Source organism: Neodiprion lecontei, chromosome 5, assembly GCF_021901455.1.
Source record: "Neodiprion lecontei isolate iyNeoLeco1 chromosome 5, iyNeoLeco1.1, whole genome shotgun sequence".
Classification (NCBI taxonomy): domain Eukaryota; kingdom Metazoa; phylum Arthropoda; class Insecta; order Hymenoptera; family Diprionidae; genus Neodiprion; species Neodiprion lecontei.
In genome coordinates this window covers 6,666,561-6,690,516 of record NC_060264.1, presented here as the reverse complement: position 1 = coordinate 6,690,516, position 23,956 = coordinate 6,666,561, and the positions used below count along the sequence as shown (strand labels likewise).

Below are 23,956 nucleotides of genomic sequence, written 5' to 3'. Positions count from 1 at the left end.
ATTGCTACAAGTATTGATTCTTGATTCGAATATAAATAACCAATTCTAAAAATTGGTAAATTCCGTATCTTCAATTTTATTCAAAAAACCATGTTTATTTTGAGAAATTTTGTATGTTTCACTAATTTTTGGAATTGGTTATTTATATTCGAATCAAGAATCAATACTTGTAGCAATTCATTTTGAACTCATTGATACATTGGAGACTTTGTAAACTTGAAAAAGTGACTATTGTGGTCGAAAAGTGGCGTAAAAAAAATTGGTACAAGGTAAGTCGAAAAACGACCTATCATCGTTTAGGGGATGAGTCATGCTTTCAAATAAGCCAAGAAGCACAGAAATCGCCAATTTTTTGGATGCCTGACATCATTTTGAACGAAAAACAATATTTTTTACGTGTTAATTAGATGGGAAACCTAAATCCTCGTTGAGCGACTTCTAAACTTCAAGCTACAGCGCCCTCCTTGAACGAGGACCTCTTTAATGTCAAAACCTAAAGTTTTGAGTGGTAGGAGCGAAGAAAAAAAAAAGTTCATTTTCGACACACCCTAATATATATATATATATATATATATATATATATATATATTGTACATTCATCATACAACTACCAGCAACCCCAATTAAGCGCTTAATTATTGCGGTTTTCCACTATTGCACAGAAATATATTCATCGTTTGATGAACGTATTTTTTCAACGATTATTGTTCACGTTTTACTGCTACTTGTGATCTACGTTCAATAACCGTTTATGAAATTTATTCAATATCGGACTATTTTCAAGATACATTGAATTGTATAATATGTATATTTGATCAAATGGGTTCATACTTGTTTTACTTCAACACGATTGAGGAAAATTCAACGTTGAGTACAATATTCAGATTATGAACGCACTTTTAGTATTCATGTATGCGGAACCGCCTGATGCCAAGCGGTGGCCAAATCAGTTGATTATCTTATAATTAGTTTCCGAAAAATGGACTTTAATTACCCGTTATTTTGATGCCAATATTATGTGGTAACTAAAGCTGAACACTGATCTTGTATTCATTTACCGGTGCATGGAACATAGATATAACCAATAAAAGGAAGAGAATAAAGAAGTGTCCGAAACGTGAATAATTTCGTACCAAGAATAATAATTTATTGTACATTTTTATAATTATTTCACAATATTGGTTATCATATTATAATATATTAAATCTCATTATTTGGCACGAATTACGTCAAGACTTCAATATCTTGTATGAGTACTTGCTAAAACAAGCGTTCATCATATCCTGTCGCATTTTTAACGTCGTTTGTACGTTTATTTTTCGCGCTATTTTATCGGAGTTCTGTGCGTTATACATTGTGTCACTACTGATATATTATTCTCCTGCTCTGGTGCGTCAGCGTCGGTAACGCTGCAAGCTAGAGTAAGAGCGCAATAATTATATGTAGAGACAGAACTTATCCCATGGACCGCGCATTCATACAGTAAGTGTAAGTATAGCGAGTGGTAAGACAAGGACAGCTCGGAATAACACGGGCATATATGGCAAAGTTGATTCCCTTTTGGGCACGATCTCTCTGTCGCTCTTGCGTCTCCTCTATCTTTGTCTTTGTCTGGGAGCCTATATTCATCCCCACCCTTGCAACTGGCCTCAGGCGCTGGTTATGGCGTTATTCGTCAACCGAATGCGGAGGTGCTCGGATCGATCGGTGATCGTGTAGCAAAAAAGGTGAGAAGCTATTGTTAATCTGCGGCCTAGACGGAAGAAGCAAATTCGTCATTAAATAACGCTGGTAAGTACAACTACATATTTTTCCAAATATGGTGGTATTTTGTCTTAATACATCGAGCATTCTTGGTTGAAAAAATAATGTGTTTTGCAACTCAAATTCTGTCTCTTCTGTATTTTTTTCTTTCCTTTCTTTTCTTTCTTCAAAAGAAACTATGTGTAATGTTCTGCGTCTTTTTCTCTAAACCAAACGATGTACCATAAAAATATGGAATAGTTTATTGTTTATTATATAACGTTCATGAATATTTTTGAACTGTTTTTAAACGTTATTTATATGTGTTAAGTTTACTATGATACGTATATTATAGGTTAATTATATTAGTTCTTGTCGAATTTGAGGAAAACTTCATGTTAATAATCATCCCATGTGATCATGCGGTTATTAGTAACTTTTGCTCTGTATTGTTTGAAATCGGTTTCGTGTTTATTATTTTTTTAGATACCGTTTCAACATATCTATAACATACATATGAACTCGTAGCATCTTCCAAAGTAACAAAGTATAGTAATACAGCCACGTAAATATTTCTGTGCCATCGAAATCACAGAAATATTATTTTGACAATATTTTTTATTTTCTTTTCCCTTCAATTGAAAATAACAATTATTATCCATCAGAAGAAGACGGTCATGTTAGACAATAGAGACAATAGAGAAGATCCGTAGCAATAAAGCTTTTTCACCAGTTAGTGCAACAACTTATATAGAGGTTTATTAAAAATTATGTATTTTGATCCAAAATTCTGTTTTGTGTATATTTTCTTGGATTTGGGCTGAATAAATATTAAAAAGGGATTTGCACCTGAATAATTTTGTAAACACTGGTAAAAATAGTGGTCATCTACCCATCAAACGTATATAATACGCAGGAAATTCGTAACAAGTAATTTTATTCCATTGGATTTGACTTTGATCTTTACCGATAAACGTATAGTATACTCATGATTTACGTTCAGTAGTAGGCGTCATGATATACTATTCGAAAAGTATTAGAATATAAGCAGGACATCGGCCCAGAATTGGTTCAACGTTAAACTACGATCTTGTTTAATTTGTAGTAACAATAAATAGCGATACATAGAACTATAAGTACTATAGAATAATAATATTAGTAACAGTACTATCTAGTCCTGAAATATATCACGATTCCTACTACTGAACGTAAATCATGAGTATACTATGCGTTTATCGGTAAATGTCAGAGTCAAATCCAATAGAATGAAACTACTCATTACCTGCGTATTATATACGTTCGATGGGTAGCTGACCACGTTTTTTATTCGTGTTTACAAAATTGTTCGGCTACAAATGCCTTTTTAATATTTATTTAGCCCAAATCCAAGAAAATATACACGAAACAGCATTTTTGATCAAATTACTTAATTTTCAATAAAATTTTATATAAATTGTTGCGCTAACTCGTGTAAAAGCTTTATTGCTATGAATCTTCTGTATTGACTCACGTACTACGTTCATTAGGTTCATTTAACTTTTAGTTTTCAGAGTGGTGTGCGGATATTTACGACAAATAAGGCAAGCACGTTAAAGCGTACATCATTTCTTGTCTGGTGTGTATTATTATTTAGTTTTATAACATGCCTCATGATTTAAAAGTTCTGAGTAAACGACATTTGCGTCGCAAAACAGCTATAAATACTCGTAAAGTATTACTGAGTATTGCAGGCAATAATTGTGCACTCGAGCACCTTACGAAATCACAATTAAAAGATGCTAGTCATGAACATGTGTCTTGTATCGGAGAATATGTGCACTCTATAGATAGCGATTATGATGTTGATCATATCCATCAAAGTAATGAACAGAATGAAGAAAACTCTAATTCGAACCGCGATAATAAAGATTTCAAAGACATCGAAAGTGACATAGATAGCATCAAAGCTACGTTGTACAGTTCTGAAGATAATTCAAGTTCCGTCAGCGATGAAGTGCATTTAGATGATGAAACGAACTTTGTTGAAAATTTGCGCGACTGGGCATCTTCAAATAACATCACACATAACGCGATCGATCAATTGCTAGCATTATTGAAACCAGCACATCCTATCTTACCCTTAAGTGCTAGGACTCTACTTCACACGTCACGACGTATTGAAACGTTAAATTTAGACAACGGAGAAATGTGTTATTTCGGTTTGGAGAAATGCTTGAGACAAAAACTCGAGTCAGGTCTCAAAAAAGGACTGTCACCTGAACATACGTTGCGAGTTGATTTTAATATTGATGGGATTCCCGTTTATAAAAGTAGCGGAACATCATTTTGGCCAATTTTGGGACGCAGTATTTCAATGATCGATGATAGCCCATTTGTAATTGGTGTTTATTATGGTACGGGTAAACCGATGCCACTATCTTCATATTTACGAGATTTAATTAAAGAAACGTCACGTTTAAGCACCAATGGTTTTGAGTTTAATGGCACCAAATACTTTGTCAGAGTTGGTTTATTCGCGTGTGACGCGCCCGCGAGATCTATGTTGAAAATGTGTTTAGGACATTCGGGTAAGGATGCTTGCGAGAGGTGTAAGATTCGCGCAGTTCATCTCAACCGTAAACTGTGTTATCCATGTGACACCGAATTCCAGAAGCGAAAAGATAGTGATTTTGTTGCACCTAGTGAAAACGATCGTCACGTTAAAGGACGTTCGCCTCTTTTAGATCTTTACGTGGGACTAGTCTCCCAATTTCCTTTAGATCCCATGCATTTAATCTACCTGGGAATTTTGAAGAGGTTGCTCCTTAAATACTGGGTCGAGGGTTCACGTGATTGCAAATTGTCTAAGGATATTTTGTTAGAAATTGAACGTATAATGAAACTATTGGCGCGATATGTTCCGGCAGAGTTTCCTCGAAAGCCCCGTGGATTTTTGGATTTGCATCGATGGAAAGCGACAGAATTTAGATTTTTCTTGTTATATTCCGGCCCTGTTGTAATGCGGGATGTGCTAGATCGAAAAAAGTACAAACATTTTTTATTATTGTCTGCCGCCGTGTATATTCTATCGAATACAGCCTTGTTCTCGCGTTTTCGAAACATCGCGCAAGATATGATCGAAAAATTCGTTACTCAAGGTGCTAAGATATACGGACAAAACTTTGTCGTATATAATGTACATTCGCTGCTGCATGTCATAGACGACGTAGAACGATTTGGCCCATTAGAAGAATACAGTTGCTTTGTGTATGAAAATCATTTGGGCCATTTGAAACGACTTATTCGATCGAAACGCTTGCCGCTGCAGCAGCTGAGTAATCGACTTGAAGAACTAAGTTCTATTCGTAAAACTAATTGTCAGGAAAAATTTATTCCTAAACCCAAATTTATTGGAAATTCTCGTGAATGTCAGGCTCTGGAAACGAAAAAATTCAAAATATCAATAAAAAGGCCGGATAATGTAGTAGCTTGTGGGACAGAAATATTAGTGATCAAATCAATCCTTTTCATTGCCGGAGAATATAGAATTATAGGTACTCCGTTCAAGTACAAGCGAGACCTTTATCAGAAACCTATTAAATCTTCCAAACTAGGGATTTTTTTCGTAAGAAGTTTCAACGTAGCGAAATCTTATCGCGTCGATGATATATTACATAAATTCGTCTGTCTTCCATTTAAAGATGGTTTCGCAGTAACTCCGATACTACACGAAATGAAATAAAATTTTTATTTTTTGTTAAACATCTCAACGAAACGAGCTCTCGACAAAAAACAGATGATGAACCTACGATTCTCGGCAATGTGTACGAGGAAGAGGGATTCGTTCAAGACATGTATAGTATGTCTATGTCTACCTCGCACACATTCCCGAGAATCGTAGGTTCATTATCTCTTTTATATTAAAAGTTTGCTTCAATTGAGATGTTTAGCAAAAAATAACATTATCGTATACCTATTACCATATACCGTATATGCCGAGTCTAATTTACCTAGTAGTCCAATATACCCAACTCTACCATATGTTCATAACATCACTTTTGAGCTGATTTATTATAGTTTTGTACGTCACATTGACGTTCAAGTATTGGTTAGACATGCGTTCCCAAAATCTTCATAATGTTTCATGATCGATTCATCTTTTAACTTATATACTACCTTGCATATTCCTATGTTGATGTCCTAATTAAAAACTTTTAAACTGGCACTTTTTGCTCAGAGTGGAATAAAAGTGCTTGAATTTTGATCAAATATAAATTTATACACCAGACTAGAGAATATGATACATTTAACGATGTTTTTACTCAGTCGTGCTGCAGAACTATGTATGCGGTGATTGAATTCTTGGTTGGCGAAGATAGAGAATGCGCATTGGTACCAGTTCTTTGGCTGGTCGAAAACAACACCCAATGTTACTGGCCACGGACAAAAACTGAAGATCATTTTACAAAACTTGTAAAATCAAAGGCTGCCTATGAAAAAACATGGCCAAAGTTTGCCATTCACAAAGTACTGCATACCGGAGGTGATTATTGGAACGTAGAACTTTTTTTTACAATTGTATACGGATTGAATGTTTCAATCATATTAATTTTCACTTGGATAAGAGTTACGACGATATATTTTGATCATATTGTACATTTGTGATTAATTTTGCTAATCAATGAGCATTCGGTATTGATTGATATTCCTTGATTAACTAACAGATGACTACCACGACACCGAAGCAACGATGGCGCGCCTACTGGAGCTGGGCACGTCCGATGAATCCGGAATAATTCGCAACATCGCTAAAAAATCCACTGTAATACCTCAGCAAGATATTACCAATGACGTGGACGAGAATGAAGCTACGAACAGTGATGATGTCGAACCTGAGCCGCAAAAGAAAAAACGTAAACACAAAACCGACAAGAAGAAGGCTAAAAATCGACACGTTAGTAACAAAAAAAAAAAAACGAAGCGTTCTCGTGAAAGTTCAAGTAGTTTAGGTTACACCTCTTCAGCTGACGAGAATTTGCCACCGTCCGAAGTCGATGAATCGACTTCTAACCGTAATAAGAATACTCGCTACATTAACTCAGCCAAAGGATCTACCAAAAATCAGACACCAAAGAAAAACTTGGCCCACAAGATCGTACAGCACCAGTATAATGATAATTCCCATGAGTCACCGAATCAGTTGTCTGGATATGAAACATCAAATAGAAACATTTCTAGTAGGATCATCAGGTCTACCACGCAATATGACTTATCAAGATCCTTTTCACAACTTGAACCTTCAACCCCGACCACATCACGCGAACAGAATACCTTTGAAGAAAAAACTCTGCAGTATTTAGAACACATTAAATCCTACACTGAACAAAACCATCTGCTACTACGTAAAATCTTCTCAAAACAGAAGGAAGTCAGCATCGACGTAACAAAGAAACCAGCCGAATTCCCAAAACTTCCTCTTAACTCCATGGAAGACTTCTCCAACCTCGAAAATATCCTGAAATCCGAAGAGCATCGAACTTATTTAGTGAGTAGACCTTGCAATCATATTCAAAATATGTATGTCATGACATACGGATAGGTACTAATACCGAGCGTATTCTTCAATGAGGGCCAACCCCCTCCCTAGCGCAAACCAACACAGGCACATGAGGCTCGGCCGGGAGGGGATAGAATGCCAGTGGCCATGTTAGTCTCCACTCGACCGAACTTCACGTACGCGTCATGTGCCTGAGTTGGCTTAGCACTAGGGAGGGGGTTGTCTCTCATTGAAGAATACGCTCGGTATGTGTTGACTGCAAAGGAATAATGAAAATTACTACAGGCATACAGAATTGCGGTTCGTAACGTTTTAACCCTCTCGGACCGTATGTTGCTTCTACGCAACACGCACTTTGAGGCTTCATAAAACTGTATCGGTCGCAAGGTCAGGGTTCTAACTGCATAGTTCCATTAAGCAAGGTCAGATGGCCTTATAGATACTCCTAAACCCTGAGGTAAACTGCTTTCACCCATCGAAATATCAATATGGTGAGAGATTTTCATTCAACATGAAATCGGTCTCGGTCTGATCGAGAGGGTTAACGTTAAAAAATGCTGAAAAAATATTAGGAATCGACAATCTCCAACTAGTCAAAATTGTTATCGATGTTGATAACAGTAAGAATATTTTGAATTCAATTCGACATTCATTCATTTTAGTATTTTGTTGCAGACCGGGAAACTGGCTTCTATTGGAGGGACAAGCGGTCGCCAATGTGTGTTGGCTATAATGAGGTCACTACTCACAAACGAATTAGCGATGCAATTCAATTGGGCAGGGAGGGACAAAGTCTCATTTCAAAAGACATTGACAATGGAAACTGTTTACGGTAATGAATAATTCATGAAATTTTCGAGAAACAGTTATTACTTGGATTTATCGTGTGAAAACAATATTATTCACACATTATTATTCAAATTATGCAAACTGTTAACTTTTTTCCCAATATATTCGAGATTCATCACAATTTACATTGAAATTATTCCTTATCAGTTATCAATATCGTGATATTGTACCTTCCTTTTGATGTATTTTTTCTCAGAGGCTGTGAAACAAACCTTTCTTGGCAAGAAGGAAATTGGTGATGCAACCGAAACCAGTGTTTCGTGTGCCGTGAAAGACTGGTTAAAACTAGCTCGATCACGGCATACCTATGTACGAAAGAAGGGCTAAGAAACTGTGGTAAACGTCAACTAATTTTAAAAACAGTCATATAAAAGTACAAATCATACAGGCATATAAATATTTCTGATATAAGTGTAATATTCTTAGCGTTTTCTGTTAGTTGTAACTACCGTGAAGACGAAAGTATAGTGTAGGTTGAGCTGTGTCTATGAGCTACAAGATGTACCTTTTTTTTTGATAAATGAGTATTTATAGATATAAGATATTTGTGTAACGTTCTAACAAAGATATAATAAAATCGATTCACATATATAAACTAAATTCGTACGCTTTCTAACTCAACCCAGACTTGTTTCTAGCTAACGTGAAATGATCTTCCTCTATAGCAGTGTACTATATACGCTTTCAATTACACATCCAAGATACGTTATGTATTCAAGTCTAGAGGTCCAATTAAAAACGTTTTTTAACACTGTATAATATTCGTTTAGACATAAATAATGAAAGATTAAAGCGTCATTAACAGAAAACATTTTGTCACGTTAGTTAAACGGACATTGTCAACACATTTTAATAGAAAAAATTTCCTTCATAATTTGAGTTTTAAAACGTACTTGCGAAACGTCTCTTAGTAGTCATCAATATCCAAATATTAGACGATTACCATAAATATTAAAATAACGGATTTTCGATACGTTTTATCAACAAATTGAGATACGATTTATAAATGTTTGGTTTCAAACGTATAAAATTTGCATATGAACAACTATCGTAAGACGTCCACCAAAAACGTTTAATAAACCGAAATCACGGCGGACATTCTTCGCAATAAAATACGTAGGTGCTGCACGTTTATTCTACAGAATAAAACGTTCTTTTTTGACGAATTTCATACGCTTTATATACTGGCATTGTTTATTGGGTAATAATCGGTACCAACCTCTAAATATTTTCCTACCTCCTCTAGGATTTACGACAGTACTTTTTTTTTTTTTTTTAACCAATATTTCCAACGGGACGTTAGAAAAAAAAAAGAACAACAGAAAAAACTTGTATCTTAGATGAAACGACCTACGACTTTAAAATCATTGTCAAAGTGATCGGACTGCAGGCGTCACGGCTTACTCCGATTTATCCTGAATCTTTCGAAAGTTTGTGTTAGACGACTCCTCCGTTCGTCTTCGTCTTTAATTATAACGTACCTCATTTTTGTCCTACCTGGTAATTTCCGCCGTAAGACTCTTGACACGGCTATAACTTGAGCACATAGATCGGCACACAGAGTAGATTGGACGGGTGTGAATGACAGGCAGTTCGCTACAACCCCCAGAAATGGTTCGTTCATTCCCGTGCACAGAACCCTCGTTAGCCACGGGGTTCGTTTGGTGTTGTCCCGGCTATATCGACCCGCGAACTTGAAAGCCGCCTAGCTCCGATACGTCGGTACACTGCGAGCCTAGCTTTATGTCATTATATGCGAGAGACTTTAAAGCTCGTTCCGTGGCCGAGTCGCGGTGATAATTCGGGACGCAGCTTGGCGAGGTGGTGGTTTTTTGAAAAACCAGATGATTTGGGAAGATCGAAGACGTTGAGAGGTCGAGAATTCATATTTTTACCTCAAGTTCCAGCCTATCGTGTTACGTCGAAAACTCGAGTCACTGTCAATTGTATCATAACCATATCAGAGAGTATTGCAATGGGACTACGCGAGTAGAAATTTAACGCCTACTTTGAAACCTACGTAAGGTTTGAAGATGGTAAAGTAGCTTCTTACTTTGACGCTAAAAATGTCCGAAATATCCTGCTTTGCCAAGCTTAGGCTCAAAGTAGGGTCTGTTTCGAACCTCGTTTAATCCTCCAGAGGTGGTACAGTTCAATGCGTCGAATGAATGTTGGAATTTTGTATTTATATTAACCTGGAGCTCCTCTCGTTAAAATGGTTTCTGTATTCGTAATAACGTTGAATAAATACAGCTGAAATGCGATACTTGATTTTCAAACGTTATTGAAACTCATCGAAATTATGTCGAAACAGCCCTTGGATCGTTCATTGTGAACACATCTATATATGATGAGTTACAGGTCCAATGGTGGAGCTGTAGATCGAACAGCGTCAAAATAGGTTCAATCGTCTACCAATTGTAAGAGCGTCAAAGTAGGATTTGGTACTTTTATTTTTAGGAATTGGAGTTAAACTCCAACGTAAGATTTCTTCTTAAATTTTTAGAAGCTAGAGGGTCAATGTGGAATTTCTGGATTCGGTTTCCTTGAAATTAGGTTTCTACAAATCTCGGTAAGATCAAATGTAGTCACTAAATATCGACTATCGTTCAAATTCGATGTTTCAAACGAAACTTTGGTCATAACATGTCGTTGCAGCTGCTATTTAACGGATCGCAAACTACCTTAACTTGCGATTGATCAAGCTTGACTAACGAGACACAAACGATCGCTAATACTGTTCTCCGTACAACGGAAAAATCGGTTATCAGACCAAAAGGTTCACAACGCGAATGATCCGTGAAAAGGTTACAATTATCGAAACTGGCGTGAGTATCGTGGTGAAAATTTGAGTTTTCGGTGAAACTTGAGGCACGCAACAAACCGTTAGCGATCAGAAATCATCGTCGGATATCTTTTTTTTTATCGTACCTAGTTTCATTGTCCTATCATCATCATCCAAATCGTACAAAAGACGAACTATAATTGTATTTTAACTGCGATCGCGACAGCTTTTCCTCAAGCTTTACTTGTTCATTAAAACGACACCGAGACGACGACTAGCTGCTGACTTGTGCTCCGCACACGCGCACACACACAAAAACCGCACGCAGGCAGAGAAGTAGAAGAATTTACGCCGCTGACGTTGCAGCCCAGCAGCACAATGGTCCCTGTGCAAATGCAACGAGGAGGAGGCTTTTGCATCCGCGGGTAACGCGAACGAGCTCGTTGAAATATATCTCTACGCATTGTGCGTAGGTTATATATATATAACATATGTATACATACCTGCAGGTATAACGTATGCCAAGCAACCACTCCCTCTCATGCTGAAACTCGGTAAACCAAAGCACCTTATAGGTAGGTATGTACCTCTTACACTTCCAACGTCTGGAGCTGTTTGTAGGCAAGAATGTGCGAGGCACGTATATATACGTATATATATATATATATGTGAGGCAAAAAGGCCCGCGAGGTCTCCTTCTTCTTCCCTTTCTTCTTATTTTTCTTATTTTTTAACATCGTCGAATCGCTTCCTTCCTTCTGATCTATATATATATATATACATATACACACGCACTCACGCACGCACGCAAGCACGCAAAGACACGGTAATAATTTACTCGCTGAACTCACGTGACGATAAGTTTTGTGAATTAATTATAATTGACCTGAATTAATCAGAGTCAACTTAATTATCGATAATTAATTGAATATACACGAATTAACTTAAATAATGAGAATTGAATTAGAAGTAAACTCAATAATTGAAAAATTAAGTCAAATTGATTTGATTTAGTTTTGATTCGTCACGTGTAGTTATCTGTTTATAGAGGGATGAAAAAGTTGAAAAAATTTAAATAAAACAAATTTCGTTGAATCGAGAAAAATTAATTTAAATTAACAGAAAGCGCAAGTCAATGAATGGAAATTTTTTGAATTCAAACTCACTTGGATTGGAATGAATTATTGCGAATGGTTGGGAAAAAAGAAATTACGAAATTCGTGGATTGAAATGAATTGAGTTAAATTCTAGATCTGAATTAAAAAAAAAAAATTATAATTTCGATCAATTCAGCTACAAAAATTATTGTATCACTCCTCGACACCTAAACACGTCCTGCAGGACTATCCGGGATTTATACACCCAGTTGATCGTTCGGTATTCTATAGTTGTATAATCTGTGCGATGTATAGGGAATGCCGCTGACAACAACGAGCCTACTCACGCTTTTGGTATGCTCCGTATAACGAACTCATCCCTCCAGACTCTTACATAAACTAGCTCGACTTTGAATAATCTCTCGGATTGTATTGTGTATTGTTGAAAAGGCTGAATTTTCTTTACCACTGAGATTATCTCGTTAATTATATAATAATAGGTATAGGTATGCACGCTCGGACGTGGCTGAAGCTAGTAATGTTAACGTAACGAAATATCTAGATGGTATTGACAAAATTCTTGATACATTGAAAATTTAATATTACTTTCAAGGATGCTGGTATAGATTTCGAAGAAGTATGAATATTTTACTTTGTTTTATTTTAGACAATTGATTCTCGAGTTACGAAGTCTATGATTTTTACTCGATAAGAATTGAGGATATTTCCGTTTTCCATGCGACTTGTGATTACTATGTTTCATCCAACTACGTTTATGCAATAGGTTCTTCATTCGGATCTCCGAATTCTCTCGATGACAAAGAATTTCAAAAATTTTAACCCTTGCGTCGCACACCTTTTTTGACCCATAAAACTGGTGTCAGCCGGTCGGGAAAAAATTTCGGAATACTCCTCAACTGCGATATTTCAAGGCAAATCACGTATTTTCAGAAGAATGAAATTTCGAACGTGAAAAAAAAATTCACAGAACGGAAAAATATCGGAAAATGGATCATTCTACTAAAACAAAAAAAAAAAAAACATCCAACTCACTGAATATTCAATATTTTTTAGCTGAAAATTGACCGAGTAATAACTCTGAAGACACGTGACAGGTATTTGAGAAAAAAAAAATATGGAGATACTGCGCGATGAAAAAACGTATTTATTTCAGTGATTGAAGTTGAATATTTGAAAAAAAGAACGAATCAACGATTTTTAAACGTGATGTTTCATTACTTATCTTTGATCAAACAATCAGATTATTTCCTATGTTTTTTGGAATGAAAAAAACACAAGAAAAGCAAAGACGACGATTTCTTCTCAAAGCCGATGATCGTTCTAACCTTTTGAATTGCAACAATTCTTCTTGCAAGCCCGATATTTAATTACACGCGGCTTCGACACAGCTTTCTCTTATTGCTTCGAAATTCGCTCTTCTCATACGACACGGAATGATCTTCGGCTATGGTACATGATTTAGGCCCGTACGCTTCCGTGGATTCGTATGATTATAAAATTTTGCCAAAGTTATCCTATGAAAATCGAGCGATCGATCCGAATTCATTCAATACAAGGTGTGTAATTTCAACGAATCCAACAGGATTACCTTATACGTTCAATTTTACGTTGCGTACCACGAACAATGATTTTTTTTTATAATTATACCTCTTATCCATCGCGAAACATGTTTATTTATTTATATGGTAACTAGACAAGCGAACGCCTGTGAATCGTACGTATTACATGTATAATTCGTACACGTATCAACTTCTCCCCCCGAAACGTTACGCGCGCTCATACCGTGCGCGGAGCTTCTTCTGGCCGCTTCTCAACTCATATCTACGTATACGTACAGCGTGACATAGGTGTACGGAAATATTGCGCACGCGTGTGTATGTATGCGGCGTTAAAAAGCGTACGTGTAGCAAGTGCCTTATCAAATAGCGGGCGTCTAGGCTCCTCCTATGCGAACGTAATGGGTATAAACCTGGGACGTCGGTTGGCTGCAAGGCAAAACTACGCATCCGCGCCGTCTCTCTCTCTCTTTCTCTGTCTCTCTCTCTCTCTCTCTTTGTGCGAGTCGCTGACACGCCGCGTTTGCGTTGAAAACATGTAAAATCCATTGAGAAAAGATGCCGCCGCGCCCCCGCGATCTTTCACATATTCTAACTCTGTTTAAAACGTCATATACATGTATACGTATAACATATGTATAACGATACTCTTCGTATATTATTACAGGATGATTTTCTTTACCCCCCTCCCCCCCATCATCTTTTTCTCTCTCTCTCTCTCTCTCTCTCTCTCTGTCTCTCTCTTGAACCGTCCTATAGACGCGACAATCATTTGCACGTATGCATTTTTCACCTCGTTCAATGAAAACCCCTGCGCGCCCACCGTATATACTTTGGAATTAATTTATCATTATCATTCGGTTGGACATCATCATCATCATCATCGTCATCATCATCGTCGTCGTCGTTGCGTGTGGAAATTTTCAGTAGTAATAATGGAATTTCAATTGCGGAAAATAATTAATCCTGTCAGCTGCGATCGGATCGATTAATTTTATTTTCCGATTATTGTGATCATGGTGAAGTTCGTAACGTTGTTTTAATAATGGATTTTTAGAAGAAAAAAAACTTGTTATTTCGCAATTTTAGGATTATCTGAAATTTAGGAAACTGTTGGACGGTTAGAAAAAAAATATCCCAGCAGTTCCACTAAAATTTTTTTTATTGATTTGATCATTTTTTCAATCGAACACCAAGTGAAAATAAAGGAAAAATTACGAATCACATGTTAGTATGACAATTTAAATGTTGGAAGTAAAAAATTTTTTTGTCATATTCACTAACGGAAATTTAAGCAATAGTACAAATAAAAAGTGAACCTGATCGGACATTATCTTTAGTGATATTTCGCTGACAGTGTAATAAAGCACGAACAAACTTAGAATTAGATTTTTTAAATTCAACTTTACCGGTTATTCGAATGGTGTAAAATAGTAATTCTTCTTTCAACGTTTCGATACGATAACGTTAATAACTAATTCAAAAGTTTAAATTTTAACGTGTTATGTAACCCTGCATAGAATTAGTGCGAAGTTTTTCCCTTTCCTTTTCTTGCGCAGTGATTTTCCTTTTGCGACATGTTACATACCTACATATATATATATATTTTTATTTTTATTTTTCCAACTTCAGACAAGGTATATTTGCGGATAACAAATTTTATTATATAGAGAATTTCGTGATTGCAGGTTGTGTTATTTTCTATTCCAAGCGAGTGGAAAAAAAATAAATCGATTGGACGAAGTATGGAGTTGCGCTTTAAGCATGATGACGAATTTGCGCATATTATGCACACATATTTTGTCGTCTATACGCAGGCAATATAAGATATTTGTAAACGGGGTCAAAAAACGTTTCATGACATAAATTTTCTCACAAATTGCGGAAGGCTTGTCTATCTAAGATCTTACAATTATTACAAGTCTGTTTTTTTTTTTTTCTCTTTATAACGGTACGATTCACAGAACTTGTTACATGCAAGATTTATACGACGGAACTAATTGTAAGTCTCGGGGGTATACACGGGATAATTATTTCTTGATTAGCATGCGCCAGTGAATATTAAGATCATCGAGATTTAGATGAAAATTAGAAATATACGCATAACGTTTTTCACACTCGACTCTTTTTTCACGCCCTTTAATTTTTCGGAGAAGCTGTTGAATCATGTAGTATGTGTATCGTGGACACGATGAAAGAAATTTTCAGTTTCTGAAGTTGGTATTAAACAGGCTGCTAGTTGCGGGGTTGTAGAAAATGAAAAAAAAAGTTGATCGTTATTCGGAACGTTGGATTCAAAGTTAGTGTATCGCGGTAGAAGTATTACAAAAAATTTAACCGTAATGAGGAAAATTTGGTCCCGGTGAACGAAATTTCTGGGTTAATATAAGCCCGACCAGGCACATTATTTTCACACAACGAAAGAGTTGAGTTGATTTTGTAGTGCGTGGGAAACAGAATGTTACACCAATGTCCGAGAAAAGGTTTGAAACCACAATCCCATAGATTCTGTTGCGATTGCTATATCAGATCTACGCAGCGAAATAATTTTGTAAAGATTGAAAAATGATTGTTTAATTTTTGCAACTGAAAAAATTACCGTTCGATTGTAATTTATGTTGCATGAATTAAGAGTCAGTCCAAACAACGACAAAGAAATATGCCGTTGCGATTCGACAAGCCGATTCAATCGTATTAGACCACGAATGATTTAGTTCTGCTGATTATACTAGACGGATGCCTCGAGCCTCTCCTAATAACTGCACATCTTGCTTCTCTTGCGAGAAAGGATCTTCGACTCGTCGCAAATAGTATTTTGCCACTTGAACGAAAAAATTATGCAGACTTACCATGTGGCCTGTTATTTGACAGCGGTAATCGATTGGTAGTTCTCGCGATTTAGTAAATTTGGATAATCTCTGTCCACCGAATGAATTTAGTGAACTGTATGATGCAATTCGGTCGAATCTATCGGAGGATATTCGATATTTTGATGATACTGTGAAAAACGTATTATTTCATTGAATCGACTAGATTAATATCGAGAGTTTTCATGTTTACAATTATATTTTTTTTTGTCCAATTTCAAAAACAATCGTTTCATTAATTTTGCCTATTTACAACAAAGTATTGCGATCCCGAGAGAAATTTTTCAACAACATGCTTCTACGAATTGGTTGTGTGTTTTTTATTTTTATTTTCTTTTTCTTCTCAAAAAGGATAAAGTTTTCTCCGAGTTTGAGTGTAAAACGTACGATCCTCTCAAAAAATTGGTACAATGTGTAAGAAACGAAATTAGAAATATAGAAATTGGACTGATTTACGCTCCCCCCCTCTTTGATGTGAAAAACTATCGATTTTCTAAAAAATTTACCATTTTCTTTTTCCTTTCCTTTGGTGTTTGTTTTTTTTTTTTTTTTTCGTTCTTGCCTCAGTCGACGAGACTCGCGAAATTCCAACAAGTTGTATTTTTCGCGCGATAGTCCCAACAGCGGCCTTATTTCTAGTCCCCGATCTCGCCCGCCGCGCGTTTTCGGCCCCGTGAACGAAACGCTCTTATATATTATATATATGTATATATATATATATATATATCTATCTATATATCTAGATACCTACGTACGCGTTACACACGCGCATGCATATGCATGTGGAAACGCGTCGCGGGATGGAATGAAACAGGTTTTCGAGTTAGGTCAGGCCTCGGGACCGAGGTGGGCGACTGAGTGCCTGCCTCTACCTGTGCCAGGGGCGCTCTTTAGGGTGGAAAACGTTGAACAGGTGCTACGAAAAATCCCGAATGGGACCCACCCAACCTCCCTTCCTCCCCGACGTCCTGGCCTCGCACTGAATACAGAATGAGGAACCGGGGAAATATAATTATAATAATTTATTCGTTTTGTCCGCGCAATTAGTCGCCCTTTGTTTCGATAATTGAGTGGTGAAACATAACAAAAAAAAAAAAAAAGAAAAAGAAAGAAAGAATAAAAAAGACAGTGATCAGGAAACCAAAGAAGGGGGAAAATATAAAACCACGGACGCGTTGTAGGAATAAAGTAAAAAAGAAATATTTCACCTCGCGGGTAATTGTACTTTTATTCGTACGTATATGAATATTTTATTGTCAGAAATCCGCATCGATAGTCATAAATCATGGGTCGATTGAACCCATACATGCAAACAAATTGTGAGATATGATAGTTTGTTGTTGTTGTTGTTTTTATTTTTGTTTGTTTTTTTCACTACGCACGTTCAAAGTTGCGTAAGTCAGAGTTGAACGAAGAATTAACATATTTTAGACCAATTCGAAATGACTAATTCCGATTATCAGAATTTGAGAAATATGACTTACCTAATCTTGCATATCCTTGTACGTACAATGTTGCGGAATTGAAGAGAAAAGAAAAGACAAGAAAAGAAAGAAAAATTGCATTGTTATACGTTGCACGATTACTTCAACCTTATGCGCGAGCGTTTTTCACAGTGAATATATATACATACATACATACATACATACATACATATGTAATAAATATACATATTTATTATTTATAGGTTTTAGGTCGAGTCACGAAGTTCAACTTCGTTTGTTATATAAAACAGGCGTGAGACGCGCGGTGTCGATTTTTTTTTTCATCCCTTCCTCAACTTTTGTGTTTTATTTTTCGCTTTTTTTTTCACTCAGTCCTCCTTCTCCAACATTTTTGTGTACCTTGTTCTTTTTTTTTTTTTTTTTTTACGAGAGCAAACGCGATAATTCACTTTGTCTCACTGCACGCGCTTGCACAGGGTATATATATACATATATATATATATATATAAACGAATACACCCGACACCTATTTCTAAGCACACGTATGCATGCGACGAGCTAAACAACGCCGGCTCCCCCCCCCCCTCTCCCCCCCCCCCCCCCTCATCTTCTCTCAATTTCTCTCTCCGCGGGCCACACGACTAAGCACGTACCTCCGCACCTCGAGACAACACACGCCGGCATTAACTCACGCCTACCATACATAATGTACAAATAGGCATGCATCCACCACCTAGGATGATGTCAGTCTCTCTCTCTCTCTCTCTCTCTCTCTCTTTTTTTCGGTACGATGGCTTAACACTCGACGAGGAACCGCCACTGCTTAATTTTTCAATTTTTAACATACCGCGTGAAATTTTTAGGCTCAATTTTATGCCCTCGTTTGACCAGCAATAGCCGTTCTCCTTTCTCCCCGAGTGCTTTATATCCTATACAGGTATATTATATATGCGGGTATACATATACATATACATATATATATATATATGTATGTATGTATAAGAGACCTACAACCCATCGCTTCTCTCCACTCGTCTCTGTTGGCTCACGAATTTTTCGTTTAACGAGTTTCCTTTACGTCTCTTCGATCCTATAACACATTTGCAATCGCTATTCTTATTTGCACTCGTACGCATTTTTCATCATCGTAAACGAAGCCACTAGTTTCGAATATTAATCGAAAATTCATTCATTACTATCCAAACGTTTTATTCGTATTATTTATTTATTTATTTATTTTTTCATGTACCAGCTTATAATTTTTGCACGACTGTTATATATAGTAAGTAAATGAATAAATAAATAGAGAAATATATACATATATAGTAAAAGTAAAAACGTAGAACAGCAAATGAATTCCAAGCTCCGTGATGACGATAATAATAATGATAATGATGATGATGATGATGATGATGATGATGATAACAATAATAATTAACGGAAGGTAAATCAAAAGTGTACAATAAACAATATTATATACACCTACCGATAAAAATTAAATAGTCCCGATCATTTATCAGTCGGTACTTTCTTTATGTCATATATATATATATATTGTCTTCTCATTCCGCGGGCCGACGACCTTATATATGTGTATAATTGTATATATATATATATATATATACATACATATACATGTATAATGTATATAAAAACCCCGGCGGTGGTTAAACTTTGTTATACATGCCTAGGTACGTATATATCGCGTGACTAATGCCAAAAGGGCGTATAAAAATTGTACGCCCTTTTGGCTTTTCAAAACCAAAAGGGCGTATAATTTTTTTTTTTGTGCCAATCGTTTTGTCAATATATTCTAAGCCTAAAAATGAAAAAAAAATTTTCAAAGCCAAAAGGGCGTATATCTCAAGTTATAAAGCCAAAAGGGCGTATTATTTTTTTGATAATAATTTCTAATTTATTCCTTACTCAATAATATGCAATTTTTATTCAAAATTTTGAAAAATCTTGATTTTTTTTATACGCCCTTTTGGCTTTAGGCCGGCAATTTCCTACAGCCAAAAGGGCGTATATCTTGAGATACGCCCTTTTGGCGTTAGTACATCGAAAAATTTTTTTTGCAGATCTTTACGTTTCGAGTGATTTTAAGTCGAATGGCAAAAAAAAATTTTTTTATACGCCCTTTTGGCATGGATCCCTATCTAACTGCTGTAGTACGCCCTTTTGGCATTAGTCACGCGATATATATGTATATACATGCATACGTATAGCGAATGTTAACATGCACGCTGGAAAGTCAGGCGCCTCGCCTCTCCCCCTCCCCGCCATCCCTCAATCACTTCCTTCGACCTTGACCGAGAAAATTCAAGGGTGTTCCGACAAAAAATTCATTTGTTACAGTAATTAGAAAAATTGAGTAAAACAGGTATCGTTAAAAAAAACTGAATATTTGTGGAATTTGTGAAATTTCTCACAAACAGTGTAACCCACGTTTTGATCGATGTGAGGCGATTTGCTCCCAGAATCGGATACAAGACTTGTGCATGGTTACGTATGTGTATTACTAGAATATATCAGGGGCGCGTAGGTTCGATTAAAAAAAATATGTGTGTATGTATAATATATATTTGTAAACTGTAAACAAAATACAAGGAAATTGGAAAAATGAAAATATTCAACACAAGTGTAACAAATTGGATCATATGTATATGTATATATATATATATAAATAAATTTTGAAGCTTATAATAACACACCCGCGACATGTGCAACAGCTGGCTTAGATTTTTCAGTAAATTTATTTTCCCTCGTTTTCTTTTACTCTCAGTGTACGGGATATTGGTGAAAATAATTTAAAAAATGACGCTGTATTTCTTTTTTCTCTATCAACCGCCTTTTAAATCAGCGACATGTTCGATTTTAGTATTGAAATTCTTCTTACCGCGTGCATACTTAGCCAAATAATCAATCATCCGAAATACGGTGAATTATAAATTTTCCCGTAGAAAATAACAGAAATAAACTGTGATATTGATTAAGTTTTTACTGGAATGGAACCGTTGTAAACTGTATTACACATCACCGACTTCATTAGGAATATTTATCTACGATTCGTTTGTATAAATCTCTATCCATCTATCTCTTTCTCTCTTCGTCTATCGTAATTTCCGCAAACAGAAGTGTCAGGCTTGATCGGGATGTGCGCTAATTCAAATTTTATAGGAATTCCCTTCGCGGTGTGGAAACTGATAAAGCGGATTACATACTTACAACTCAATTGATTGCCAATTGTATTCAGGATCCAATTAAATGCAGGCTTGTATAATCCGCGTATACGTATAGCTGGATAAAATTTGGAAGACAAAAACAAAAGTTCTCACAGTCGTAACTTTGCGATATGTTTTTTCCCCGCGTGAAATATTTTCTTAAACTTACAGTTAAAAATCTGACACTCGCGCAAAAAATATATCTGTTGCAAAAACCTTTCGCCAAATAACTTGTTTCGTGGAATAAATGTACGCGTTCCATCACGTTATGCAAGAATAAACCACATTCAACGCAAAAAAAAAAAAAAAACACTTTTCACAAATAAATCTCATGGTACTTTGTAAAAAAACGATTTAAATCATATACGGTTTCCAAGTAAATGTCGGATAATTTTTAATCAAATGAACGACTACAAGTGTGGTACAGAATCTTGCTGTCACTGCGTGATTGTAAACGACGTATCGGCAACTGCTACCTAACGGAATTAAAGATCCAGAAAAAAAATTAAATCAGTAAGCGGTACTTGACCGGATTTTTTAAAAATTGGGAACGAACCACGAACCTAAGATGAATAGACGCGCCTTTAAAGTTAGCAAATACAAATTTGTAGCTCCAATATTTGCCGAGTGTTCAAGCTACCCAAGTTTTAATTATTCAAATATTTATCGTGGAATCAACACCGAATTTAGTTTTCGATTCAAATTTATCGATCGTTTTCCCAGGTAAATCTCTCAATCTGGCAGTATGGAAATGAAAAATTTCGATAGCAAACGTCACGTAGCACGAGACTTGATATTAGAAGATTCGATATAAAGCGATGAAGAAGTAATCGTTGCGTCTTGTGAAATTTTACTTCGAAGTGACGAACGTTTGATTTTAGATTCTGAAAGTGTAAAAATTTCAAACTTTACTAAAGCGATATTATCAAACTAATTTTTATGCAACTATACGCAGTTGTAAGAAGAATTCTGCGGACAGATTTTACGACGATGATCGCAAGGGTCATTCATTGAGGGATTCGTTGTTCAAAAAAAGCGAAGCAATACTAGATGCATTTTTACGCCGCAATATTATTACAGATGAGAAAATCGATGCAAATTATATTTACTGATATATTTCATACATTTACAAACCTTTCAACACTGGCTCTGATATTCTTTCGGATTGTGTACGAAATGCGTTGTTCAACGAGAGCCGAGTTTTCTGTATATTCCACACTGAGAGAAATTTTTAGTTCCGGTTACCGCTCGGTCCTTGAGCATTTTCATTTTTTTCCACAATCGAAGTCATGTATATTTTCGTTTAATCACCTCCTAGCATTTTCCCCAAAACACCACAAAAGCACTCTTAAAATATATAAACGTACAAAACTCGTGAAAGGTTTCGCGTTTATTTTTACTTTTTACCGATCTCGGGGCGATAATTTTAGAATAATGAAATTGTACATACGTATGTACTGGGATTTTTCAAGCCTCCATTATTAATTCATTGTCAGTCACAGAAGGCAGTTTCGAAAACTTGAAAAACCTTCCACTCCTTCATCAATTTTACAACTTCCATTTGAAATTAATTATAGGTTTTATTATTATATTTTCTTCAGTGTCTTAAGTTAGTTGTTACATTATATGTATACACATGTCCATATACATGATTCACATAACGCGTATTATAATGCCAGTTATGGACGGAATTGAGCGTTACGTAAAGGTGAGAAAAAATGAATAAATAAACAAATATAGAGAAATAAAGAAAGTAAAACCATAATATAAAAATAAAGAACGTAACCCGTCCGGGGCAGAAAGTTTCACGACAATGACGCAATACCGGGGAATTACCCTCGGCGAATCACCCAGCGATTCCAGATTACGTCACAAATCCACGCCCACGCGTTTTACCGACATCTGTACAACATGCAAGTGTGTGGTATAAGTATACCTTATTTATTATACGTGTTGCAACGTTGTACATGTATATTTCGATATATATATCTATACGCACACTGAGAAAAATTTCATTTGTTACAGTAACTAGAAAAATTGAGTAAAACAGGTGTCGTTAAAAAAACTGTTTGCGCTATCATCGATCCTTTTTTGCTAATTGAAACGCAAAATCAGTTTTCGAGGTTTACTCTACTTTTTTAGCTAAGCGAGGCTTTAACGTCAATTTATCGTTGCACGAGCGTTAAATTTTCGCAACAGACACGAGAAAATTTAGCAAGAGTGATCGTAATGAGAAAGAATAGCTAATATATAAATATATAATAAACTAATTTTCATTTTCTACCTAAAAGTATGTTTTTCGATTGTGGTAAAAAATGAAAAATACTCAAGGACCGAGCGGTAAACGTAAATAAAAATTTCTCTCAATGCATTTTCCCAATCCGATTCACGCGAATCTCTGCATTATGTACAATATTGTGCATATATAGAGGAATCGTGCAATATTTCGCGTCGAAACGCACGTGTGTGTACCTTTCACGTACACACGTATGTATGCGTAACGCATTCCCCTATCCTCTCTCTCTCTCTCTCACTCTCTCTCCTCACTTCTTTCATGCCTCGTTTTTTTTCACCTCCTCTTCCTCCTTTTCCCCCCTTCGCCTCCCGTCTTTCTTTTCCTCACTTTTTATTATTCTTCTATTTCGTCGCCGCTTGGGGTGGTCCCAATATACGTGCACGCATACAGGGAACACACTTACGTGCCGCGTACCCACGCGTTTACACGCTGCACACGTGTATGCACGCGCGTGCACACGGACGTCATCCCGCACAAGGGCACGGCAGTGGGTTTATCTTAAAAAAACGCGTCGGTCCCTCACGCCGGGCAGAGATA

At 36.2% G+C, this 23,956-nt stretch overlaps 2 protein-coding genes across 4 annotated transcripts in view; both read left to right on the top strand.

Moving 5' to 3' along the window:
• LOC107219094 overlaps positions 1 to 23,956 on the top strand; it is a 134,216-nt gene that overhangs the window by 67,297 nt on the left and 42,963 nt on the right. The gene's annotated exons all lie outside the window — the stretch shown is intronic.
• LOC124294445 lies at positions 1,186 to 8,728 on the top strand. Of its 3 annotated transcripts, XM_046739449.1 has the most exons (6): positions 1,186 to 1,791; positions 3,287 to 3,358; positions 6,049 to 6,265; positions 6,447 to 7,267; positions 7,955 to 8,111; positions 8,325 to 8,728. In XM_046739449.1, exons 3-6 carry the CDS (start codon positions 6,064 to 6,066, stop codon positions 8,453 to 8,455), a joined length of 1,311 nt encoding a protein of 436 aa, XP_046595405.1. In that variant the 5' UTR covers positions 1,186 to 1,791; positions 3,287 to 3,358; positions 6,049 to 6,063; the 3' UTR covers positions 8,456 to 8,728. The 3 variants fall into 3 exon arrangements, with proteins under 3 accessions (XP_046595405.1, XP_046595406.1, XP_046595407.1); XM_046739450.1 differs by lacking the exon at positions 3,287 to 3,358; XM_046739451.1 differs by lacking the exons at positions 3,287 to 3,358; positions 6,049 to 6,265 and having other exon boundaries at positions 1,187 to 1,791.